This window comes from Gossypium hirsutum, chromosome A03 (assembly GCF_007990345.1).
Source record: "Gossypium hirsutum isolate 1008001.06 chromosome A03, Gossypium_hirsutum_v2.1, whole genome shotgun sequence".
Lineage (NCBI taxonomy): Eukaryota > Viridiplantae > Streptophyta > Magnoliopsida > Malvales > Malvaceae > Gossypium > Gossypium hirsutum.
In genome coordinates this window covers 105,360,551-105,388,163 of record NC_053426.1, presented here as the reverse complement: position 1 = coordinate 105,388,163, position 27,613 = coordinate 105,360,551, and the positions used below count along the sequence as shown (strand labels likewise).

General features: G+C 36.2%; 1 protein-coding gene and 1 non-coding gene across 2 annotated transcripts; both read right to left on the bottom strand.

Annotated features, from left to right (window-relative positions):
* Positions 1-4,132: 4,132 nt before the first annotated feature.
* LOC107887754 (uncharacterized) lies at positions 4,133-13,534 on the bottom strand. Its single transcript, XM_016811981.2, has 7 exons — positions 13,160-13,534; positions 11,809-13,090; positions 11,636-11,697; positions 10,800-11,513; positions 10,710-10,748; positions 10,416-10,614; positions 4,133-4,344 (listed from the first exon to the last, which is right to left on the bottom strand). The coding sequence occupies exons 1-7, from the start codon at positions 13,532-13,534 to the stop codon at positions 4,133-4,135; spliced, it is 2,883 nt and encodes a 960-aa protein (XP_016667470.2).
* A 2,840-nt stretch (positions 13,535-16,374) lies between these two features.
* On the bottom strand, positions 16,375-16,481 carry LOC121226768 (small nucleolar RNA R71). The gene has a single exon (XR_005924449.1). It is a non-coding gene; the product is annotated as a small nucleolar RNA R71 (small nucleolar RNA).
* Between the last annotated feature and the right edge of the window lie 11,132 nt (positions 16,482-27,613).

Here is a 27,613-nt window from a genome sequence, read left to right as displayed (position 1 = left end):
CTGTCCAGCCATAATAAATTTTGGGTCTAATTACCTTTTAAATCCTTTCTCATTAGACTCTTAAGCTATTTAATCATTCTAGAAACTTTTACACCTATTACAATTTAGTCCTTTTCATTTAATTGACTACCCAAACATTAAAATTTCCTATCGAAATTTTAATACCACATTACTAACATTTCATAAATATTTATAAAATTATTTTCGACTCAGTTTTACGAGATAGAGGTCCCGATACCTTATTTTTACCCAATTTTTTCAATAATTTCTTTTTCTAACTAACCACTAAATCGGTAAAATTTTTCTATCAATATTTTCATACGATTTTTCTATCATATTAATTTTCATGCAAAAATATTGAAATAAATTTCTCTTTAAATCGGATTTGTGGTTACGAAACCACTGTTTCGATAACTTTAAATTTAGGCCATTACAACTCTCCCCCCTTTAAGGATTTTTTCCTCGAAAATCTTACCAGTAAAGAGATTTGGGTATTGTTTCCTCATTGCCTCCTCCGATTCCCATGTCGCTTCCTCAATCTCGTGCTTTTGCCACAATACTTTCACCAAATTTATCTTTTTATTTCTAAGCTCTTTTGTCGTGCCAATATCTTAACCGGTTCTTCACTGTAAGTCATATCCGGTTGAATCTCCACTTCTGTCGGAGAAATAACATGTGAAGGATCTGACCGATATCGTCGTAACATAGATACATGAAAAACATTATGAATTCTATCAAGTTCCGGTGGTAATGCCAATCGATAAGCGACCGGTCCAATTCTTTCTATGATTTCATATGGCCTGATAAATCTTGGACTCAATTTACCCTTTCGACCGAATCGGAGGACTTTCTTCCAAGGAGACACTTTCAGGAATACTTTGTCACCGGCTTGAAATTCAATCTCTTTTCGTTTAAGGTCGGCATATGATTTTTGACAATCGGAAGCTACTTTTAGACTATCCCGAATAACCTTTACTTTTTCTTCTGTTTCCCGGATCAAATCAACCCCATGTATCTTCTTTTCACTGAGCTCTGTCCAATATAACGGTGTTCTACATTTTCTACCATACAAAGCTTCATACGGAGCCATTTTAATACTAGACTGATAACTATTATTATAAGCAAATTCAATCAAAGGTAGATACCTCTCCCAATTACCTTCAAACTCAAGTATATAACATCGAAGCATATCTTCCAATACTTGAATTACACGCTCAGATTGACCATCTGTCTGAGGATGAAATGCAGTGCTGAAATACAACTGAGTACCTAAGGCTTCTTGCAATTTGTCCCAGAAACAAGATGTAAATCGGGGATCTCTATCTGATATAATGGAGACAGGCACTCCATGTAATCTGACAATCTCAGATATGTACAGTTTAACTAGTTTATCTAAAGAATAATCTATACGTATCGGAATAAAGTGAGCTGACTTTGTCAATCGGTCAAGAATCACCCAAATAGCATCTTTTTTCCTCGGAGACAAAGGTAACCCCGATACAAAATCCATAGTGATTCTTTCCCATTTCCATTCTGGTATAGTAATTGGCTGAAGTAACCCCGAAGGTACCTGATGTTCAGCTTTAAATATTAAACACCTTGATACAAACTCAGAGATATCACGTTTCATTCTCGGCCACCAGTACATCTTTTTCAGATTATTATACATTTTATTACTCCCCGGATGTACAGACATAGTATCGCTGTGAGCCTCGCGTAGAATCTTCTGTATGAGCTCTTAATTCTGAGGTACACATACCCTATCTCTGAATAATAAACAACCATCAGAACCAATCTGAAATTCAGAATCATTACCTGACTCACACTGTGCCCGTTTAACTTGTAACTTCTCATCATTCTTCTGAGCTTCATATTTGCTATAAAAATGTCGGTTTAGCTCTTAATTCTGCTAGGATTGAACCATCATCAGTCAATGATAACCGGGTATTCATAGCTTGTAAAGCAAACAGAGATTTTCGGCTCAAAGCATCAGCTACAACATTAGCCTTACTCGGATGGTAATCAATAATCAAATCATAGTCCTTTATCAGTTCAAGTCACCTGCGCTGTCTCAAATTCAAATCTTTCTATGTCATCAAATATTTCAAGCTTTTATGATCAGTATAAATATGACATTTCTCATCGTACAAGTAATGCCGCCATATCTTCAGCGCAAATACAATAGCAACTAATTCAAGATCATGTACTGGGTAATTTCTTTCATGTGGTTTAAGTTGTCTTGAAGCATAGGCTATTACTTTACCTTCTTGCATTAAGACACAACCTAAACCATTTAATGAGGCATCACTATAAATAACAAATTCCTTACCCGGTTCAGGCTGCACTAATATAGGTGCTTTTGTTAGTAGATCTTTCAATCGGTTGAAACTCTGCTGACATTCATCAGTCCACTCGAACTTTACATCTTTCTACAATAATCGAGTCATCGGAGAAGCTATCATAGAGAATCCCTGTACAAATCTCCAATAATAACCAGCTAAACCCAAGAAACTTTTAACTTCAGATACATTCTTTGATGGATTCCAATTGACAATAGTTGAGATTTTACTTGGATCTACCCTGATGCCTTCGGCAGATACAATGTGTCCAAGAAAACCCACTTCTCGGAGCCAAAATTCACATTTACTGAATTTAGCATATAACTGCTTCTCTCGCAGAATTTGCAACACAATTCTCAAATGTTCTGCATGTTCTTCTTCATCCCGAGAATAAACCAAAATATCATCAATGAATACTACTACAAATCTATCTAAGTACGGTCTGAATATCCGGTTCATCAAATCTATGAATACTGCAGGTGCATTAGTTAGCCCAAACGGCATAACCAGAAACTCATAATGTCCGTACCTGGTTCTGAAGGCTGTTTTTGGCACATCTGACTCCTTTACCCGTAACTGATAATAACCTGATCGAAGATCAATCTTTGAAAACACAATAGCACCTTTCAGCTGATCAAATAAATCATCAATCCGGGGTAACTGGTACTTATTCTTTATGGTTACTTTATTAAGCTGCCGGTAGTCGATACACAATCTCAAAGACCCGTCTTTCTTTTTCACAAACAAAATCGGAGCACCCCAAGGTGAATGACTCGGTCGAATAAAACCCTTATCAACAAGCTCTTGGAACTGTGTCTTTAACTCTTTTAATTCTGTAGGAGCCATCCGGTACGGAGCTATGGAAATCGGAGTAGTTCCCAGAATCAAATCTATAGAAAATTCCACTTTTCTTTCTGGTGGCAATCTTGGTAATTCCTCTGGAAACACATCGAAAAATTCACATACCACTGGAACTGCCTATATTTTTGACTCAGATACTTTGGTGTCGAGTACATAAGCCAAGTAAGCATCATACCCCTTTTTGACATACCTCTCTGCTGCCATTACTAAAATCATATCAGATAACCCATCTGTCTGATCATATTTAACCCAGAGCAACTCACCATTCTGACATTTTAGCACAATATATTTTTGTCTACAATTTACTACTGCATCATGCTGGGTTAACCAATCCATGCCCAATATCACGTCAAATTCATCAAATGGCAGTAACATCAAATCAGCCAGGAAACAATAACCTCTTACCATTAGTGGACAATTTTTACAAATTTTATCCACCAACACAGACTAGGCCAGAGGGTTCGAGATTTTAACCACAAATTCAGTAGATTCAACAGATAAATTTTTAACAATTACAAGTTTAACACATATATATGAATGCGTAGAACCAGGATCAATCAATGCAGTAATATTAGTATCAAGTAAAGAAAATGTACCAGTAATAACATCGGGTGCTGAGGCATCTTCTCTGGCACGAATGACATATGTCTTAGCAGGTGCTCGTACCTCAGACCTGCCTGCAATATCTTTCGTAGCTCCTCGGCTACCATTGACATTACCAGATGGTCGAGGTGGTCTACCTCTCGAAACTGAATTACTCGGCTTCGATATCTGTTCAGCTTCTTTTTCACCTCTTTCTGGACAATCTCTGAGGAAATGGTCAAAAGAACCACATCGGTAACAAGCCCCGCTCTTTAATCGACATTCACCAAAATGAGATTTATTACAGTACTGGCATCTCGGCTTAGGAGTGCCAACACTGCCAACACTGGTCACTGATAGAGTGAAAGGTCTTGGATTAGTGCGTTGAGAACCTCGCTCTCTACCAAATACCCAGTGGCTGAGGTAGAACGATCCTGGTACTTCTTCAATTTCTTTGAAGCAGAAAACTGAGATTTTCCCATAGGTCTTTTACTAAAAATTCGAGCTTCCTTCTCAGCTTGTTTCCTTTCTTTGTTCAATTCTTTTGCTTTATAAGATCTCTCTGCCAATGTAGCAAACTCTCGAATTTCAAGAATTCCGATCAGTAGCCTAATGTCTTCATTCAACCCTTCTTCGAATCATTTGCACATTTCAGCTTCTGACTGTACCCATTCTCGAGCATATTTACTCAATCGAACAAATTCTCTTTCATACTCAGATACTGATCTGTTACCCTGTTTCAGCTCAAGAAATTATTTTCTCTTTTGATCGAGAAACCTCTGACTGATATATTTCTTTCTGAACTCGGTCTGAAAGAATTCCCATGTAATTTCTTCTTTCAGAACAACTGAAGCTTTAGTATTCCACCAATGGTAAGCTTTAGTATTCCTGTTGATTTCATGCCCTTGCCATCCAGCCATAATAAATTTTGGGTCTAATTGCCTTTTAAATCCTTTCTCATTAGACTCTTAAGCTATTTAATCATTCTAGAAACTTTTACACCTATTACAATTTAGTCCTTTTCATTTAATTGACTACCCAAACATTAAAATTTCCTATCGAAATTTTAATACCACATTACTAACACTTCATAAATATTTATAAAATTATTTTCGACTCGGTTTTACGAGATAGAGGTCCCGATACCTTATTTTTACCCAATTTCTTCGATAATTTCTTTTTCTAACTAACCACTAAATCGGTAAAATTTTTCTATCAATATTTTCATACGATTTTCCTATCATATTAATTTTCATGCAAAAATATTGAAATAAATTTCTCTTTAAATCGGATTTGTGGTTACGAAACCACTATTCCGATAACTTTGAATTTAGGCCATTACATTCTTCATCAACTTTTCATCTTTTAGTTGGGCTGTTCTAATTTGATCAAACATTATCGGCTTAACTCTTAAATCAGCTAACAAGCTTTCATCATCATTAATACTAAGCCGAGCGAATATTGCCCGTAATTCAATTGCTACTTTTTTGCTCAATGCATCTGTTACTACATTTGCTTTTCCTAGAAGGTAGTCTATTACACAATCATTATCTTTCAGAAGCTCAATCCACCGTTTTTGTCTGAAATTCAACTCTTTTTGCGACAAAATATATTTAAGGATCTTATGATCAGTATAAATGTAACATTTCTCACCATACAAATAATGCCTTCAAATCTTTAATGCAAAGATTACTACAGCTAACTTCAAATCGTGTGTCGGATAGTTGCGCTCATGTGGCTTCAACTGTAGAGATGCATAATGATAAGTCGTAATTTATACATATTTTTATCCCATGCTTAGCACATTTTTGGATGAATTATCATTAGATTTGTGGAATTCGATGCTCCTAATCTCTTAATTTCATGTTTTATACTTAAGTGAGCATAGGAGAGTAAAAAGAGCGAGAGACGGACCAAAAATGGAGAAAATAGGTCAACATGGAAAATCAACACGGCCTGGACTTCCCTACATGGGTAAACCACACGCCCGTATCTATTTAGCAGACTCTAACACGGCCTAAGCCACCCCACACGGGCGTGTCCCTGTCGAGCCCAAGTCTAGTTCTACTAAAAAAATGCCACTTTGGAGGGTTTAGAAGCATTCTAAAGCCTATATAAACACCCTAGAAGGGCACCTAGAAAAAACACGGAGTAGAGGGCAAGGAATTACTCGAAGAAAGCCGATTGATCTATCTCAGAAGCTGGATTCTCCTTCAAGACTGAAGATCTCCCTTCAATTTCCTTCAGAGGTTTTTGGGATTCTTTATGTTTTGTTATTGTTATTCTTCTGAGAAGTTTTCTTTTACACGTATGAACTAAATCCCCTAAATACCTAAGGGGGATGAAACCTAAGACAAATCTTGTTACTATTTTCTGAATTATATGATAAATACTTGATTTGTTATTAATTATATGTTCTTAATTCTTATTTTAATATTCCAGGATATTGATTCAAGTGTTGATGTGCTTATTCAGAGGAGCAAAATTCCCTGTCTAAGAGTATATCTAGCATAATTAAGCGGATTTGATTGCACCCTTAGACATAGGGTGACATAAATTTGTCGGATTAGGGTCAAACCTAATAAGGGAATCCATAGATCGAGTTAATGCAACACTAGGGGTTTTAATTAGAAAAAGATTTCAATTAATCAACTTAGTGTTAGACGTTGTTAGTCTCGAGAGAGATAATAATATAAATTAGGGATTTCTACGGATCGGGTGAAATGAATAAATCGTCTAATTTAGAGTCAAATAACAAGTGAAGTCTAGGTGGATTCTTCCTTGGGTATTGTCTAAATCAATCAGTTTTCCAAAAAGTATTCCCCAATTTACTTTCTGTGCATTCTTAGTTTAGTTAATTAGTTTAGATAGAGAAAATCCCCTTATTTTTAGGTTAGATAATAAAAAGAAGGTTAATATTAGTACTTTTAGTTCCTGTGGGTTCGACATTCCGGTCTTACTATAAGTTATACTACTATTTGATAGGAGCGCTTGCCTTTATCGTGATAATAGTTAGTCTTCAAGTACGATCAATCATAATTATAAAACTTATCACGTACAACAAGTTTTTTGCGCCGTCGCCGGGGAACTAAGATATTAGGAACGCTTATTTTTTTTACTTTAGCCATTATTTTATTGCAATTTATTTTTTATTTTAATTTTTTTATATCACTAAATTTTCTTTTATTTACTTCTAGCAGGTTTTTATAGTTTATGACTAGAAGAAACCCGTCAGGTGTAACACCCCCTAACCCCAAACCGTTACCGGAATGAGGTTATGAGGCATTATTGGACATATCAGACAACTTACTAATAATTTGCAATTAATATAACTTTCATAGTATAATATAATAATTAAGTCCCTATCTTGAACTCTCGAAGTTCAAACACGTATTAAAAGTAGAACGGGACTTGTTCGAGTATTCCAATTTTTTTTTATAAAAATTTCGGCAGCATTTCTGCTTATTTTTACCTAAACCTCCAGCAATTTCAAACCAAAACAACCAACACCAATATTTCACATTCATATAACTATTATTTATATCATTAACAAAATTTTAACTTAATAACTATCATAGCATCATTCAAAATTGATTAAAAATTTCATTCATTTAACAACTTAATGTTCATGTATCAAAATATCATGTACTTTCCTTACTATTTCATTTAACCATCTAAATTTTATAATTCAGCCTTCACTACCCAAAGTAATATACATATTCAAGTGACTAAACAACACCTATGTACATGCCACTTTTACCCAAAAGAAAAATATACATCACCAAATTTGTGTTGGAGTCGGGATTGTTCTGGATGCTGAGCCGGGACACTTGACTTCTACTAACCTGCGCACGGAAACAACCGTACGCTGAGTATGGATATACTCAGTGGTATTACTATAAATCAAATTATATCAACAATAGTAAAAACATAAATACTAAAATACCTAACAATTAATGTCATATGTACTAATTCATAAATCAATGTATTTTCTCAAACTTAAATTTATATCACTTATGAATATACATTTCATACTTTTCTCTTATTATCACAATTCCAATTTCAATTCGCAATTCTTCTCATTTCAATGCCTCAAATTCACATTTCAATTTTTCACCCTATTAACGTAACTCGGACTTTGGCGGATACACGGATCCAACCAAACACAACAATATGGCACCCAGTGCCTCATCAGATAGTTTGAAGTAATAGTTGACACCCAGTGTCTCATCGGCCTAGCCGAAGTAAAGTTGGTACCCAGTACCTCATCGAATCTATCCGAAGAAATATAGTGACACCCAGTGTCTCATCGACTCGAGGTCGAAGTATCCCTGAACACTTCCAATCCTATGGCATGCCAACTATATCCGACTCAGCCCGACTAGTTAATAGGGTATTCAATTCACTTTCTCAATCCTATATCACTTTCAATTCACAATTCAAATCACCAATCATTTTTCAATCAATACGCTTTTCAAATAATTACATATTCCATAATTCACTTATTCAATTCAATTTGATTCAATTTGCATCACTTTCATTTTCACTCAATATTCATATCAATTTCACATACTTACCTATTAAACTTCCAAGCTTTAAAATCCCTATTTCCCCTATTTCCTTTCTTTCCTTTCTTTTTCTCCTTCTTTCTCCCCTGTTTCGTTTCTTCTCTTTTTCTTTTGTTATGTTTCTTCAATTCTTTTATGTTATATTTTATATTTAATTAATTTAATAAATATCTATTTTAATAACAAATACTAATATTACAATTGGATACATATTTAATTTTACATTTGCATCAATAATTTTATTACAATTGTCATTATTTAATTTGTTTCTTAAACAAAAAATCTCATAATTTAATAATTTAATTATTTAATTAACAAATATCTTTTTACTTAAATTATAAGTAATTTAGTATTTAAATTACAAATGTACCAATACAATTCTTACACATGTATATTTTACTACCATACAATTGTCTTCTATTTAATTTATTTATAATATATTATCAATTAATTAATCATAATAATTTAATATAAAACTATAATAATAATCATTATAATATATAATTTAATATATAAAACCTAAATAAAATCTTTGATTTTATTTCAATATGCCGCCTCAATTTATGTAAATGGCTTAATCGCCATTTTGATCCTTTTTATTTTCTATTACTTTAGAATTAAACTTTTACCCATTTTTCAATTTAGTTCTTTTTGCTAATTATTCTAAATTAAGCTAATTCCACCTAATTAAATCTTAATTAGACACACCACTAGGCTCATAAATATTTTTAATAATTATTTTTGAACTTATTTCATTAAGACGGAGGCCCTATAACTCACTTTTCCGGTGCCCGTGAATTTCAGGTCATTACATTTCTCCCCCCTTAATAAATTTCGTCCTCGAAATTTACCTGAGAAGAGATGAGGATATTGTACTCTCATAGTTTCCTCTGGTTCCCAAGTCGCTTCTTCAACATTATGATTTCTCCATAGGACTTTCACTAAAGGAACCTTTTTATTTCTTAATTCTTTCACTTCTCGTGCTAAAATTCGAACTGGCTCTTCTTCGTATGATAGATCAGGTCGAACTTCAATATCTTCTGTAGGAATTATATGAGAAGGATCTGATCTATATTTCCGTAGCATCGAAACATGAAAAACATCATGAATCCTTTGTAATTCCGAAGGTAAAGCCAATGATATGCAACTGGTCCAATTCTTTCCACTATTTCATACGGCCCAATAAAACGTGGGGTCAATTTACCTTTCCGACCAAATCTCAAAACTTTTTTCCAAGGAGAAACCTTAAGAAATACCTTGTCTCCGACTGAATATTCAATGTCTCGACGTTTCAAATCGGCATAAGACTTTTGTCTGTCAAAAGTAGCCTTCAATCTGTCTTTGATCTTCTTAACTGTTTCCTCCGTTTCTTGAATCAATTCCGGCCCAATTACTTTCCTTTCATTCAACTCCGTCCAACATACTGGTGATCTACATTTTCGACCATATAACGCTTCATACGGAGCCATCTAAATACTAGATTGGAAACTATTATTATAGACAAGCTCAGCTAGTGGCAAATATCGCTCCCAACCTGCTTCAAACTCAATAATACAAGCTCGAAGCATATCTTCTAGTACCTGAATTACCCGTTCGGACTGTCCGTCAGTTTGGGGATGAAAAGCTGTACTGAAACTAAGTTTAGTACCCAACGACTCATGTAACTGTCTCCAAAATCTCGATGTGAACAGAGGATCTCGATCTGAAATTATTGATATCGGAATGCCATGGAGTCTAACAATTTCTCGAATATACACGTCTGCAAGCTTCTGCAACGACCAATCAGTCCTGACTGCTATAAAATGTGCTGACTTGGTAAGTCTATCAACTATCACCCAAATAGCATTCTTTTTGCTTGCTGACAACGGTAATCCCGTAATAAAATCCATCATAATGTGATCCCATTTCCATTCAGGAATATTAATAGGCTGAAGTGATCCAGTAGGAACCTGATGTTCTGCCTTTACTAGTTGGCAAGTCAAACATTTACTTACAAATTCTACCATGTCTCTTTTCATCCCTGGCCACCAGTATAATTCTCTTAAATCTCGATACATTTTCGTGCCTCCGGGGTGCATAGCAAATGAACTATCATGAGCTTCCCGTAGAATCAACCCTTTAAGCTCAGAAGTATTTGGAATACAAATCCGATTTCGAAACCTCAAGCATCCACAATCATCAATACTAAAATTTTCTGCTATGCCATTCTGTACCATCTCTCTTTTCTTCAATAATTTGTCATCTTCCAACTGAGCTGATCTAATCTGATCAAACATTATCAGTTTTACTCTTAATTCAGCCAAAAGACTCCCATCATCAGTGATACTAAGCTGTGCAACATTGCTCTTAATTCAATTACAGCTTTTCTGCTTAATGCATCAGCTACAACCTTCCCATCCTGCATCAATACGCAACCCAAACCACTCAAAGAAGCATCACTATACACTACAAAATCTTTACCCGATTCTGGCAATGTCAAAATTGGTGCCTCGGTTAACATTCGCTTCAATGTTTCAAAACTTTTCTGACACTGATCATCCCAAATAAAAGGAACATTCTTCTGCAGTAGTTTAGTCATTGGTAATGCTATCTTCGAGAATCCATTTACAAACCTCCTGTAATACCCAGCTAAACCAAGAAAACTGCGTACCTCCGATACATTCTTTGGCGTCTTCCACTGAATAATTGCTTCGATCTTTTTAGGATCAACTCGGATTCCATCTGCAGATACTACATGTCCCAGAAATACCACTTCTGATAACCAGAACTCGTATTTACTGAGCTTTCCATATAGCTGTTTCTCTCGTAAAATTTGTAGAACTATTCGAAGATGCTGATCATGTTCTGCCTCTGTCTTTGAATATACCAATATATCATCAATGAAAACCACTACAAACTGATCTAAGTACGGCTGGAAAATGCGGTTCATCAGATCCATGAAAGCAGCTGGGGCATTGGTCAATCCAAATGGCATTACCAAAAATTCATAATGGCCATAACGAGTACGGAAAGCAGTTTTAGACACATCACTTTCGTTCACCTTCAGCTGAAAATACCCGGATCTCAAATCAATTTTTGAAAATACTAAAGCTCCCTTAAGCTGATCAAACAAATCATCTATACGAGGCAACGGATACCGGTTCTTAATCGTCACTTTATTCAACTGTCGATAATCAATGCATAACCGCATAGAACCATCTTTCTTTTTAACAAACAATACTGGAGCTCCCCAGGGTGAAACGCTTGGTCTAATAAATCCACGTCTAGTAAGTCTTGTAACTGCACCTTCAACTCTTTCAACTCAGTGGGCGACATTCGATACGGAGGTATAGAAATTGGTGTTGTACCTGGATACACCTCAATAGCAAATTCAACCTCTCTATTTGGCGGTAAACCTGGTAATTCTTCGGGAAATACATCTGGAAACTCACGTACAATCCTAATTTAACTGCACTGACTCCCAACTGAATCAGGATTAATAACATATGCCAAGTATGCTGGACAACCCTGCTGCAGTAATTTATTAGCCTTCATTGCTGAAATGATACGTGCCAGCCCACTAGTACGAATACCGTCTACTTCAATCCGATCCCCACTGTCTGTTTGAATACTAAATTTCTTTTTATAACAGTCCAAAATTACTCCATATTCGGATAGCCAATCCATTCCCAATATTATATCAAAATCTCCAAATGGCATGATCAACAAGTCAACAGGAAAATTTTTATTCTGTATAATTAACGGGCATCTCGGACAAACCTGATTCACTAACACAGTTTGGCCTAGCGGACTTGACACCTCTATAGACACTTTAGACATTTCAGATTTTAGTTTTCCCGATTTGACTAATTTTGGATTAATATAAGAATGTGAAGATCCGGGATCAATCAAAGCATAAACAGGTTCAGAATACAGTAAAAATATACCTGTCACCACATCGTGAGCATCACCTTCTTCTCGTTTTCTGACCATATAAGCTCTAGCTGGTACTCTGGCTTCAGACTGCTGAGTAGCAATATCACTGCTCCTTTTACCAGCACCTCCTTTGGAAGCCAAATTACCTCTACCTGACCCTCTGCCTCTAGCAGTAGATACTAATCTTTGTGACGATACAGGTGCAGCACTATCGGTATTCGGACAGTCTCTGATAAAATGGTCTGTAGAACCATATCTGAAGCAACCTCTAGTTACTTTCCAACATTCTCCTCTGTGTTTCTTTCCGCAGTGCTCACAGTCTGGAATTTCTACACCTCGAGATGGACCTCTCACACTGCTAGTAGTTACTGTCATCTGGTTACCTCTGCTTCTACCACCTTTGTCTGAACTAAAACTAGATTTCCAGTCACTTCTTGATTCTTTGAATCTCTTCGGTAATGGATTAGAACTAGTAGTTCCCATACGTTTCCCAACTGATTTACCAATTTCTGATTTTTTATCCAGGCCCAGTACTTGTTCTATCATTTTTGCTCGCTCGACCAGATCAACAAGTTCAGTAATTCTGAGACTTACCAATTGAATCTTGATTTCATCTCGTAGTCCCCGTAGAAATCGTTTACAACTATCAGCCCCGGTTGGAACATATTCTAAAGCATACCTGCTCAATCTAGAGAACTCTCGCTCATAATCCAATACTGACATATTCCCCTGTTTCAACACTAAAAACTCTTGCTTTTTCTCTTCGATGTACAGTTCCCCAATATACTTCTTCTGAAATTCTTTTTGAAACAAGTCCCAGGTTACCTGATCATCCGGCAAATGTCTAACCACAGATTCCCATCAGAGATATGCTTCTCCTTGTAACAGTGATACAGCACATATCAGACTCTCTCGGGGGGTGCAGTCTAATTGTTGCAAAACTCTTTTTGTTGTTTCTATCCAATTTTCAGCAACAGATGGATCAGCTCCTTTTAATCCCTGAAATTCCGTGGCACCATATTTTCGTAGCTCTTTAATCGGGGCCTGTCTGACAGTAGGTACAGATGTAGTAACAGGTATAGCTCTCACTATATGCTGTAATGCATCAGCTATATCTCTTAACACTTGTGAGGTATTTCTTTCTCTCCCTACGTTAGGAGATTGATTATTTAACGGATTCACACCAGGTGTAACAGATTCAGTTTCTTCTAATTCTCGACTTCTAGTATACATTTCCTGTTCAACATTATCCATTCTTTCATCTGACATTTTATCTATAAAACAGAATCAAATAAATACATTAGCATCCAAAAATCCCGACTCAATTTCGACTCGACAGTGGCATGTACTTCTAAACTCACTTCCGAGCCCAATTTAGCCCGAGAATCGACTAAACCTGATAGCTCTGATACCAACAATTATAACACCCCCTAACCCCAAACCGTTACTGGAACGAGGTTATGAGGCATTACTGGACATATCAGACAACTTACTAATAATTTGCAATTAATATAACTTTCATAGTATAATATAATAATTAAGTCCCTATCTTGAACTCTCGAAGTTCAAACACGTATTAAAAGTAGAACGAGACTTGTTCGAGTATTCTAATTTTTTTTTTATAAAAATTTCGGCAACATTTCTGCTTATTTTTACCTAAACCTCCTGCAATTTCAAACCAAAACAACCAACACCAATATTTCACATTCATATAACTATTATTTATATCATTAACAAAATTTTAACTTAATAACTATCATAGCATCATTCAAAATTGATTAAAAACTTCATTCATTTAACAACTTAATGTTCATGTATCAAAATATCATGTACTTTCCTTACTATTTCATTTAACCATCTAAATTTTATAATTCAGCCTTCACTACCCAAAGTAATATACATATTCAAGTGACTAAACAACACCTATGTACATGCCACTTTTACCCAAAAGAAAAATATACATCACCAAATTTGTGTTGGAGTCGGGATTGTTCTGGATGCTGAGCCGGGACACTTGACTTCTACTAACCTGCACACGGAAACAACCGTACGCTGAGTATGGATATACTCAGTGGTATTACTATAAATCAAATTATATCAACAATAGTAAAAACATAAATATTAAAATACCTAACAATTAATGTCATATGTACTAATTCATAAATCAATGTATTTTCTCAAACTTAAATTTATTATACATTTCATACTTTTCTCTTATTATCACAATTCCAATTTCAATTCGTAATTCTTCTCATTTCAATGCCTCAAATTCACATTTCAATTTTTCACCCTATTAACGTAACTCGGACTTTGGCGGATACACGGATCCAACCAAACACAACAATATGGCACCCAGTGCCTCATCGGATAGTTCGAAGTAATAGTTGACACCCAGTGTCTCATCGGCCTAGCCGAAGTAAAGTTGGTACCCAGTACCTCATCGAATCTATCCGAAGAAATATAGTGACACCCAGTGTCTCATCGACTCGAGGTCGAAGTATCCCTGAACACTTCCAATCCTATGGCATGCCAACTATATCCGACTCAGCCCGACTAGTTAATAGGGTATTCAATTCACTTTCTCAATCCTATATCACTTTCAATTCACAATTCAAATCACCAATCATTTTTCAATCAATACGCTTTTCAAATAATTACACATTCCATAATTCACTTATTCAATTCAATTTGATTCAATTTGCATCACTTTCATTTTCACTCAATATTCATATCAATTTCACATACTTACCTATTAAACTTCCAAGCTTTAAAATCCCTATTTCCCCTATTTCCTTTCTTTCCTTTCTTTTTCTCCTTCTTTCTCCCCTGTTTCGTTTCTTCTCTGTTTCTTTTGTTATGTTTCTTCAATTCTTTTATGTTATATTTTATACTTAATTAATTTAATAAATATCTATTTTAATAACAAATACTAATATTACAATTGGATACATATTTAATTTTACATTTGTATCAATAATTTTATTACAATTGTCATTATTTAATTTGTTTCTTAAACAAAAAATCTCATAATTTAATAATTTAATTATTTAATTAGCAAATATATTTTTACTTAAATTATAAGTAATTTAGTATTTAAATTACAAATGTACCAATACAATTCTTACACATGTATATTTTATTACCATACAATTGTCTTCTATTTAATTTATTTATAATATATTATCAATTAAGTAATCATCATAATTTAATATAAAACTATAATAATAATCATTATAATATATATAATTTAATATATAAAACCTAAATAAAATCTTTGATTTTATTTCAATATGCCGCCTCAATTTATGTAAATGGCTTAATTGCCATTTTGATCCTTTTTATTTTCTATTACTTTAGAATTAAACTTTTACCTCTTTTTCAATTTAGTTCTTTTTGCTAATTATTCTAAATTAAGCTAATTTCACCTAATTAAATCTTAATTAGACACACCACTAGGCTCATAAATATTTTTAATAATTATTTTTGAACTTATTTCACTAAGACGGAGGCCCTATAACTCACTTTTCCGGTGCCCGTGAATTTCAGGTCATTACATCAGGACCTCTACTTTTTGATAGTGAGATCGAAAGCACAGCTCACAGAAACTGAAGAGAGATAAGGCGAAGTCTATAATACATAGAGGAAGGGAAAGAGGACTATATTCAAACTACAACCAAGGAGATGGCTGATAATCATAATAATCCGCTACCTCCTGTGGCTGTTGCGAACCCAGTAAATCATGATCCTGCTTCTCGTACTATGTATGATTATGCTAAACCTAGTTTAACAGGAGCTGAATCGAGTATAGTTAGACTTGCTATTGCTGCAAATAATTTTGAATTGAAACCTAACACGATTCAAATGATACAACAGTTTGATGGTTTGCAGGACAAGGATCCAAACACTCATTTGGTAAATTTTCTGGAATTCTACGACACCTTTAAGATCAATGGCGTTTCTGACGATGCCATTCACCTTCTGTTATTCCCCTTTTCATTGAGGAATAAGGCTAAACATTGGTTGAACTCGTTACCACGAGGATCGATCACCACTTGGAAACAAGTGACCGAAAAATTTTTGCTTAAATACTTTCCGCCGGCTAAACGGCTAAATTCAGGAATGATATTTCTTCTTTTGTGCAGATGGATTTAGAAACACTCTATGATGCATGGGAGAGATAAAAGGACCTATTAAGAAGGTGCCCTCACCATGGGTTATCTTTATGGCTGTAGACTCAGACTTTTTACAATGGTGTGAACCCCTCAACAAGACAACTCATCGACGCAGCCGCCGGTGGAACTTTGAACAACAAAACACCTGAAGAGGCCTATGAATTTATTGAAGAGATGTCACTGAAAAACTATTAGTGGCAAGTCATGAGAACAAAGCCGACAAAAGCAGCCAGTGTTTTCAACCTCGATGCGGTTACTATGCTGTCTAACCAGGTAGAACTTTTAAATAAAAAGATTGACGGTTTGTATGGTTCTAGTCAGGTACATCCAGTAATGAGGTGCGATTCAATGGAGGAGGAGTACACATAGAATATCAATCCTTCAACCCTAGCACTGAGGAGGAACAAGTTCAATATTTGGGTAAAAATAATTCTAGACTTCAAAATAACCCATACAGTAACACTTATAATGCAGGTTGGAGGAACCATCCCAATCATGGGGTGGCCAGGGAAATCAAAGGCCACAACCTCCCCCAGGCTTTCAACAACCACCTTACCAGCAGGAAAAGAAACTGAAATTTGAAGAGATGCTAACGAAATTCAAATCGGTGTCAGAAACTCATTTTTAAAATACCAAAACAGCACTTAAGAATCAATAAGTGTCGATCCAATGGCTCGAAACTCAGATAGGCCAGCTTGCTAAATTGATTTCTGAACGACCACAAGGCAGCTTTTCGAGTAACACTAAATCTAACCCAAGGGAACAACTTAATACGATTACCGTTCGAAATAAAGAAGGGTTAGTTGAACCTGAACCAGAACCGAGGTAAGAAATTGTGGTGAGTAAAGGTAAGGATGAGGTGGACCACAGTGAGCGAAAACTGGTAAGTAAAGAGTACAAACCTCGTGTGCCATACCCCAGAGCGTCAAGGAAAGACCACATGGACGAACAATTTGGTAAATTCCTTAAATTATTAAAGAAATTACATATTAACTTACCGTTTATTGAAGCTTTTTCGCAGATGCCAAACGTAGTTAAATTTTTAAAGGAGCTTTTAGCAAATAAACAGAAGTTGGATGAGGCGTCGCATGTGGAATTGAATGTAGTTTGCTCAGCCATTCTGCAGAATAATCTGGCCAACAAATTGAAAGATCCAGGGAGTTTTACGATTCCTTATTGAATTGGTAGCTTAGATGTTAATAATGCATTGGCTGATTTAGGGGCGAGCATTAACGTCATGCCTTATAAAATGTTTAAACAACTAGGTTTGGGAAACCCAAACAAACTAGGATGAATATTTAGTTTGCAGACAAAACCATTAGATTTCCTAGGGGTATCATTGAAGACGTTCTTGTCAAAATCGATAAATTTATATTCCCAATTGATTTTCTTGTTCTAGACATGGAAGAGGATAGTGACGTACCTTTGATTCTAGGACGACCCTTTTTAGCAACTACTAGAACCATTATTGATGTTGGTACAGGTGAACTCACACTTCGTGTGGGTGATGAAACAACCACTCTTCAAGCTCGTAATTTGAGTAACACATCGAATATTGAGGGTGGTAGTATAAATCATGCTACTAATACTAATCATGTGGTGCAACCTTCTTTGCAGGAAACAAGTTCGAAGAGCATACATGAGCCATGTTCAAGTAACAATAAAGCTCTCGTCTATGAAGACTAAAGGCTACAGATTGAGGAACTAGATGAATGGCTGACACAGAAACTGAGAACACACGATAAACTAAAACCACGCCATGACGGACTCAATGTTTTATCAAATCAACTTAAGGTTGGAGACAAAGTACTATTAGATGCGGTAGACCCTCATATTACCACTTCTGAACCCAATGGAGCAATCCCTTTTACGGTACTTAACATTTTCCCATACAGTACAGTCGAGGTAACTTATCCCAAATTCGGCACTTTTAAGGTAAACAGTACTCGTCTAAAACATTATTGTAATAAAATTGATAGCAGGAATAAGGAGTGTAAACTCCTCACACCACCATGACCACACAACAGAGACGTAAGTCGAGCTTAGACTCTAAATAAGTGCTTATCGGGAGGCAACCTGAGCACTAACAGTCTTGAGTTCTTTAAATTTTAGTTTTTAACATCTAAATCATTAACTGAGTCCTTGAACATAGGTTTTCCAAATCCACACGGCCAGGCACACGGGCGTGCCTTAGGCCGTATCCATTCCACGGGCGGCGACACGGCCGTGCGATATGGCCGTGTGAAAACAGAGTAAATCTTTTCCCCAAACACGAGGCTCGATGTGTTGCCACGGCCATGCGACATAGCCTTGAGCAATCCTGCCAAATCAACACGGGCGTGCGACACTCCCGTGTCTATAAGCCATGGTAGAAACTGAGAAATTAACACGGGCGTGCGACACGCCTGTGCCCACCACCCGTGGTTGAATCTGTCAAAATAACACGGGCGTGCACATATATACACGGGTGTGGGAGAAGTGAACGAAGCAGGACACGACTGTGTGCACCAACACGCCCAAAGAACATGGGCATGGGTCGAATTTCAGACCCGCCCAAATTTGAAAACCACAAAACACACAGGCTGAAATAAAGGCACGACCGTATGCCCCAATATCTATATAAACCCCCACTATTCATCACCCCTTCCCCAATACCCTAACCCTAGCCGCTGCAATCTCTTCCCCCCACCGACCGGCCACCCCTAGTTTTCCTATCTTCTTCCCTTTTCTTCCTCCCCATACCCCCTTTCCCTTTTTTTCCCATTTTCTCCCCTCTTTTCACCCTTGTGCGCCCGCACTGCGAATTACACGGCCTCACTGCCCACGCCCATGGCCAACCTACATCACCATCTTCGGTGATCGCACCACCTCCGACCAGCCACCCCGTCCACCTCCAACCACTGTTTGTGGCTTCCTCTTTTACCCTCAACCATTTTATTTATTTTCATTTTTATTTACTTCTTTGTTACTTCTTGGTTGTTTTTCCATTCTAATTTTAGTTTATTTTTCTTTACTTAGTTTCTTCTAACCTTCATTATTATTGTTTTTCATTTTATGTGTTAGCATTACTTTTATTAATTTTCATATTTTTTTATTATCCCTACTTTATTCTAATTCTTTATTTTGTTTACTTTATTTGAGTCTTTGTTATGTTTAATATTAGGGAATTCTCTTTAGGACTATAGTTTTTTTTAGATTCTATTTCTTTTTTTGACTTATGGTTCAATATTAGACAATATTTATCTTCTATTATTTCGCAGGCACACTATGACAAACACTAGAGGTAAAAAGACTGCCGTCCCTGCCTCGAAGAAGCGAAAAGAAGGAGCATCCTCCTTGGGTCTTACCACCAAAATCCGACACCCATTCCTCCAATTTCCACTGGGACCCTAGGAGGAACTATTTCAGATACTACAGGCCAGACCCCTAGGTGTGAGCCGTTGCATTGATTGGACCGCCCTAGAGCAAATCCAACTCGCTGACGCAGTTTGGGCTCTCCTGACTACTGACCCATGAGGGCTATTCTTCGAGATCGTCGAGCCAACATATCTCGAGCTTACATTAGAACTCTGTTTGACTTTCCACCTTCAAGCCGTTATGACAGAGTTTGATGATCCCGGAATGTTTGAGTTCCATCTCGGCAGTTTAGTTAACCAGTTGAGCGTGCCTGAGTTCGGTGTCGCATTAGTACTTAATATGGAGGAGTTCATGAACGACGACGACTTCGACCATCTCCATAGCCACCTCCACTATTGTCCTTCAAATTGCTGGAAGGCCCTAGTCCCTGCTTCGGCCACTTATGACCCTAACCGCTCCAAGGCATCGGCCCTCACCCCATCACTGAGATACTTACACACCATTCTAGCCCATACCCTGACAGGACGGTGAGAGAGTACTGGCGTCGTCAACACAAACGACTCCTATTTTTTATGGAGCATGGTGCATGGGCACGTATTCGACCTTGCTTATTTCATCGCCTTCGCCATTCACCATCAGACAGAACGACATAGGAAGAAAGTCATTTCCATCGGCCCTTATATGACCCGTCTGGCGCGATACTTCAATCTTCTCAACACGGCGGCGCAATCATCCTCCCTCACCCTCATCGGTCAGATGTCCCCACAGGGCATCTCGAGTATGCTCTGTATGAGGATGATTGAGCGACGATGTGGATTTGATCCTCCTCAGTACCGCCTTGTCCAGTTAGCCGAGCAGGAGGACCCAGAGGACATTACTGATTATGTCCCTCCACCTCACGAGAATCCACCATCTCAGCCACCACCTATTCATTGCCCAGTTCATGCAGCTGCTTCACTTTTTGACATCTCTAAACGTCTCACTCGATTCGAGCAGCAATGTTTTCAGTGCTTTGATCACATTGATGCAACCTTACATTAGATTTTTTAGCACCTTCACATCTCATCGCCACCTCCACCTCGCGAACCATCTGGCGGTGAAGATTTTTGAAGACTTTTTATTTTTATCTTTATTTATGTTTTTAAATTACTTTTTATTTCTCTTTAATACTATTTTTATTTCATCTTTAGGTTTTATAATTTATATTAAGCAATTTATGGCCATTTGTTTACGAGTAATCATGCTACTTTATATTTCATAAAGAATTATTGATTCTATCACAGTTATGACGAGCTCCAAAGCTCACTATTACTTAGGAATTTACAACTCCACTGGAAAAAGTCCTCTATGACTGCCATGCCCTGCTCAACCACGACCATAGCTACTACCACCGGAGTATCATCTACTACCACCGGAGTATCCTCTTCCAATCTCACCCTTGCCTTAGCTGATTACTTTCCATGACTCCAATTCAAGGATTCCATTTAACATTCAGGAAGTTTCACTTTTGTCCCTATCTTATGATCTTATATCTATATTTTTCAATAAATCTATCTTTGTACATTGAGGACAATGTACATCTTACGTGTGGGAGGATTATTTATATCATTATTAGAAAAATCTCTAGATTTTGACTTATTCTCACGTGACTCACTCATATCACTATTAGAATAATTTTTGATTAATTTTTGATTTTTATTGATATGTCTTGAATTAAAGCATAGGCATTTATGCATTGATTGTTTAAACTTTAAGGAATTAGAGAATCAAGCATGATAATTTGATTTTTGAGAATTAAAAATTTTTAGGTTATTTCCCCAAGTTTAGGTATTATCTTGAAGTTGAATTTCACATGATTAACATAAAAAAGCCATAATTCTTGTGAGATCTTGAGCTTTTAGAACATATATTATTACTTTCATGCTCACTTTTATTATTACTATGAGTGCGTCAATATTGATTTGTTATTCTAGAACTTGCTTCGATTATGTATGTCAAGACCATACCATTGATTTGATATGTCGAGATGATAAAGGTACCTAGGTTTAGCCCACTCACTCCATAAAAGTTTACCTTCATAATTAACCCTTAGTGAACTCCATTGAGCCTAACAAGCCATTTATTGATTTACCCTCAATATTAACCCATAACCCATTATTGTTGAAATCCCCTCAATTAATTTGGTCCCTATTTTTGTCGAGATTTGATTTGAATAAATTGCTTAGCTATGTTTTATTTTTTATAGTTAGCAAAATTCTATGTTTCTTGATTTGTTCTTAAAAAAAAAACGAAGTTGCTACAATTGAGATGGTCTAGCATATTACGAAAATATGTAAGGCTTGGTTTAAAATGATGTTAACCATGAAGAAAAGCTCAATTCTAGCATCATCTAATTAGGAATGTAATTTGTCAGCTTTAGTATTTTTCTAGTTATGTAATTTTTCAATTCAATCTCAATTCTAACCTTCTCTTTAGTTTGTGACCACACCCCCTAACCGAAGCCACATTATAACCTTCTAAAGACCTTTTGATTGATGCATCATCTCAATATATAGTGGTGGAGATTTTATTTTCACGCAAACTTATGGTAATAACTTTTCATATTGACTGACGAGTGGTAAATTTGTTGTCCTTAAACACCTCGAGTGATTTGAGTGAATCTTTGGTGAGGATGTTGAATTCTGTGATATTTTGAATCAATAGTGATTACTTAGATGAGGGGAAACACCTATGTTTTCGTGATAAAATGCTCAACTTGGAATGTTTGAAACTTTGATGTTCTTCTAGTTGAATTATCAATGTATGATTACTTATGGATTATTTGGAGATATTATTGATAGGAATTATAAGTTGATAAAAATGAATTCTTAATTGTGAATTGAGTATTTTGCTTGAGGACAAGCAAACGCTTAAGTGTGGGGGTATTTGATAAGTCGTAATTTATACATATTTATATCCCATGCTTAGCATATTTTTGGATGAATTATCATTAGATTTATGGAATTCGATGCTCCTAATCCCTTAATTTCATGTTTTATACTTAGGTGAGCATAGGAGAGTAAAAAGAGCGAGAAACGGGCCAAAAATGGAGAAAATAGGTCGACATGGGAAATCAACACGACCTGGACTTCCCCACACGGGTAGACCACACGCCCAAATCATCCCTGTCAAGCCCAAATCTAGTTCTACTTGGAAAAGGCCATTTTTAAGGGTTTGGAAGCATTCTAAAGCCTATATAAACACCTTAGAAGGGCACCTAGAAAAAACAAGGAGTAGGGGGCAAGGAATTACTCAAAGAAAGCCGATTGATCCATCTCAGAAGCCGGATTCTCCTTTAAGACTAAAGACCCCCCTTCAATTTCCTTCAGGGGTTTTTGGGATTCTTTATGTTTTGTTATTATTATTCTTCTAAGATGTTTTCTTTTACACATATGAACTAAATCCCCTAAATACCTAAGGGGGATGAAACCTAAGATGGATCTTGTTACTATTTTCTAAATTATATGATAAATACTTGATTTGTTATTAATTATGTGTTTTTAATTCTTGTTTTAATATTCCAAGATATTGATTCAAGTGTTGATGTGCTTATTCAAAGGAGAAATAGTCTCTGTCTAAGAGTAGATCTAGCATAATTAAGTGGAGTTGATTGCACCCCTAGACATAGAGCGACATAAATCTGCCGGATTAGGGTCAAACCTAATAAGGGAATCCATAGATAGAGTTAATGCAACACTAGAGGTTTTAATTATAAAGAGATTTCAATTAATCAACCTAAGGTTAGACGTTGTTAGTCTCAAGAGAGATAATAATATAAATTAGGGATTTCTACGAATCGAGTCAAGTGAATAAATTGTCCAATTCAGAGTCAAATAACAAGTGTAGTCTAGGTGGATTCTTCCTTAGGTATTGTCTAAATCAATCAGTTTTCCCAAAACTATTTCCCCAATTTACTTCCTGTGCATTCTTAGTTTAGTTAATTAGTTTAGTTAGAGAAAATCCCCTTAATTTTAGGCTGAATAATAAAAAGAAGGTTAATATTAGTACTTTTAGTTCCTGTGGGTTCGGCATCCAGTCTTGCTATAAGCTATACTACTGTTCGATAGGTGCGTTTGCCTTTATCGTGATAATAGTTAGTCTTCAAGTACGATCAATCGTAATTATAAAACTTATCACGCACATCACATAAGCTATTACTTTTAATCCTACATTAATACACAGCCCAAACCATTCAGAGAAGTATCATTGTATACAACAAAGTCCTTCCCCGATTCTGGTAAAGTCAAAACAGGTGCCTCGGTCAACATTTGCTTCAATGTCTCAAAACTCTTCTGGCACTAATCATCCCAGAAAAAAGGAAAATTCTTTTGTAGAAGCTTAGTTATCGGTAATGCTATTTTTGAAAATCCATTAACGAATCTTTGGTAGTATCCAGCTAGTCCTAGAAAACTATGTACCTTGGATACGTTCTTTGGTGCCTTCCATTGAACAATTGCCTCTATCTTCTTCGGATCAACTTTGATTCCATCAGTAGGCACAACATGTCCCAAAAACACCACCTCCGGTAACCAGAATTCACATTTACTCAGCTTCTTATACAACTGTTTTTCCCGTAGAATCTGTAGAACTATTTTGAAATGTTAATCATGTTCTAACTCTGTCTTCGAATAAACCAATATATCATCAATGAAGACCACCACAAAATGATATAAATACAGTTGGAAAATGCAATTCATAAGATCCATGAATGCAGCTGGGGTCTTAGTTCACCCGAATGACATCACCAAAAACTCATAATGACTATACCGAGTACGGAATGCAGTCTTTGGCACATCACTTTCTTTTACTTTCAACTGATAATACCCGGATCTCAAATCAATCTTCGAAAATACCGAAGCTCCCTTTAACTGGTCAAACAAATCATCTATACAGGGTAACAGATACCGGTTCTTGATTGTCACTTTGTTCAATTGCCGGTAATCGATACAAAGTCACATTGATCCATCTTTCTTTTTAACAAACAATACTAGTGCACCCCATAGTGAAATGCTCGGTCTAATAAATCCACGATCTAACAAATTCTGTAACTGTATCTTCAATTCTTTCAATTTGGTGGGTGACATTCGATACAGAGATATAGAGATTGGTGTTGTACCCGTATACACCTCAGTAGCGAATTCAACTTCTCTGTTAGGTGGTAAACCCAACAATTCTTCAGGAAATTCATCTGGAAACTCACATACGGTTATGATTTTGCTACATTGACTTCAAACTGAATCAGAATTAATTACATAAGCTAAGTATGCTATACAACCCTGCTGAAGTAATTTATTAGCCTTTATTACTGAGATGAGACGTTTCGATCCACTAGTACGGATACCATTCACCTCAATTCTATCCTCATCTTCTGCCTGAATAGTGAACCTCTTTTTATAGCAATCCAAAACCACTCCGTATTCAGAAAACCAATTCATACCCAATATTACACCAAAATCACCAAAAGGCATGATCAACAAATCAACGGGAAACATTTTATCATGTATTATCAACCCGCATCTCCGGCACACTCTGTCTAGAGAAATAGTTTGTCCCAAAGGGCTAGACAATTTTATTAATATTCTAGACGTCTCATATTTTAATTTCCCCAACTCAACCAGTTTTGAATTAATGTATGAATGAGAAGAACCTGGATCAATTAATGCATAAACAGGTTCAGAATACAGTAAAAATATACCTGTCACGACATCATGTGCATCACCTTCTTCCCGAGTCTGAACCACATATGCTCTGGCCGATGCCCTAGCCACTGACTGCTGAGTAACTATATCACTGCCTTTTCTTACACCACTGCCTCTAGAAATGGAACTGCCTCTACTCGAGCCTCTGCCTTGAGCAGTAGACACTGACCATTGTGATGCTGTTGGTGTAGTACCTTCACCTTTCGGGTAGTCTCTGATAAAATGATCGATAAACCCACATCGGAAGCATTGTTTAGTTATTCTTCAACATTCACCTAGATGTTTTTCCCGTAATGTTCGCAGTTCAGACTATTAATTTCTCGTGAAGGCCCTTCTACACTGCTAGTAGAAACCGTAGTATATTTTCCCTGGCTTCTATCGCCTCTATTAGATCTAAAACTAGGCCTCTAACCATCTCTGGTTTCTCTGAATCTTTTTGGCTGAGGATTAGAACTAGTAGTTCTAGCTCGTTTCCCGGTCGATCTAACTATTTCTGACTTTTTATCCAATCCCAGAACTTGCTCTACCATTTTTGCCCGTCCGACCAAATCTACAAATTTTATGATTCGATATGATACCAGCTGTACTCTAATTTCATCTCTTAAACCTAGTAGGAACTGCTTACAACTATCGACCTCTGTCGGTATAAACTCTAAAGCACATTGGCTGAGTTTAGAAAATTCCTTTTCATAGTCTACCACTGATAGATCATCTTGTTTCAACATCAGAAATTCTTGTTTTTTGTCTTCAATATATAATTCCCCGACATATTTCTTCTGGAATTCTTTCTGAAATAAATCCCATGTTACATGTTCTGTTGGTAGATATCAAATTACAGATTCCTACCACAAATAAGCTTCACATTGCAGTAGAGAAATATCACAGATCAGACATTCTCGAGGGATACATTCCAATTGTTGCAAAACTCTTTTAGTTGATTCCATCCAAAACTCTGCTGTGGAAGGATCAACTCCTTTCAGACCTAAGAATTCAGTGGCACCGTATTTTCTTAATTCTTTTATTGAGGCCTATCTCGGAATAGGTAGGGATGTCGTAGCAGGAGTAGGTCTCGCCACTCTTTGAAAGGTATCAGTAATTACTCATAATAAATCAAAATCATTCATTTTTTTGACATTTCCCCTATCTACTCTAGGGGGTTGATTTCTCATCGAGTTTCTATTAGGTGTTACTGATTCAGTTTCATCTAATTCATATGATTCTTCATCTCCGGTATACATTTTTTTGTCAGTATCATTTATTCGTTCATCTGACATCTTTAATCTATAAAAAAAATAAATAGGTCAGCATCCAAATCTCGACTCAGTTTCGACTCAATAGTGGCATATAGCTCTAGACTCACTTCTGTACTTGATTTAGCTCGAGAATCGGCTAAACCTGGATAGCTCTGATTCCAACAACTGTAACACCCCCTAGCTGATAAACCATTAATGTAACATATTTTAATCCTATTCTTAAAGTATTTATGGATGATTAATGATGTAAATTAGTGAATTTGATGCTCCTAATCCCTTAAATTCATGTTTCTATACTTAGGAGAGCATTTGGGAGCAATAGGAGCAAAAAAGGGGCCAAAACCGGAGTTTTCAGGATCTACACGGGCAGGCCACACGCCAATGTGATCCACACAGGCAGACCACATGCCCATGTGCCAGCCTGTGTTGATATCGCTCCCTGTTTCCTAGACACGCAGAAAAAACTAATTTTTAGGGTTTCTAAGCTTTCAAAAGTCTATAAATACATACTAGAAGAAGACTTAAGGGCACACACAGAGTAGAAAGCAGAAATTACTTGAAGGAAGCCATTGGAATCATCTCAAACGCAAATCCACCTCAAGATTGAAGATCTCCATTCAAATTTCTCTCGAAGTTTATTTGGGTTGTTTATGTCCTATTTTTTTTCTAAATTTGAGATGTTTTCCTTTATATTATGAACTAAACTCCCTAAATACCTAGGGAGGATGAAACCTATGATGGATCTTATTATTTAATTATTTGAATTACATGATATATACTTGTTCTTGTTCTTGATTATGTGTTGTTAATCCTTTTTTTAATATTTTC

Bases quoted from the DNA above. Each gene is read 5' to 3' on its own strand.
- LOC107887754 (XM_016811981.2), bottom strand. From the start codon at position 13,534: ATGTCAGATGAAAGAATGGATAATGTTGAACAGGAAATGTATACTAGA. The intron at 10,749-10,799 runs GTAGTGTATAGT...GTATTGATGCAG, and splicing joins CAGAATCGGGTAAAGATTTT to GATGGGAAGGTTGTAGCTGA. The intron at 4,345-10,415 runs GCACGAAAATGT...CTACATTGGCAG, and splicing joins ATTTGCTATGCACCCCGGAG to AGAGATCTTATAAAGCAAAA.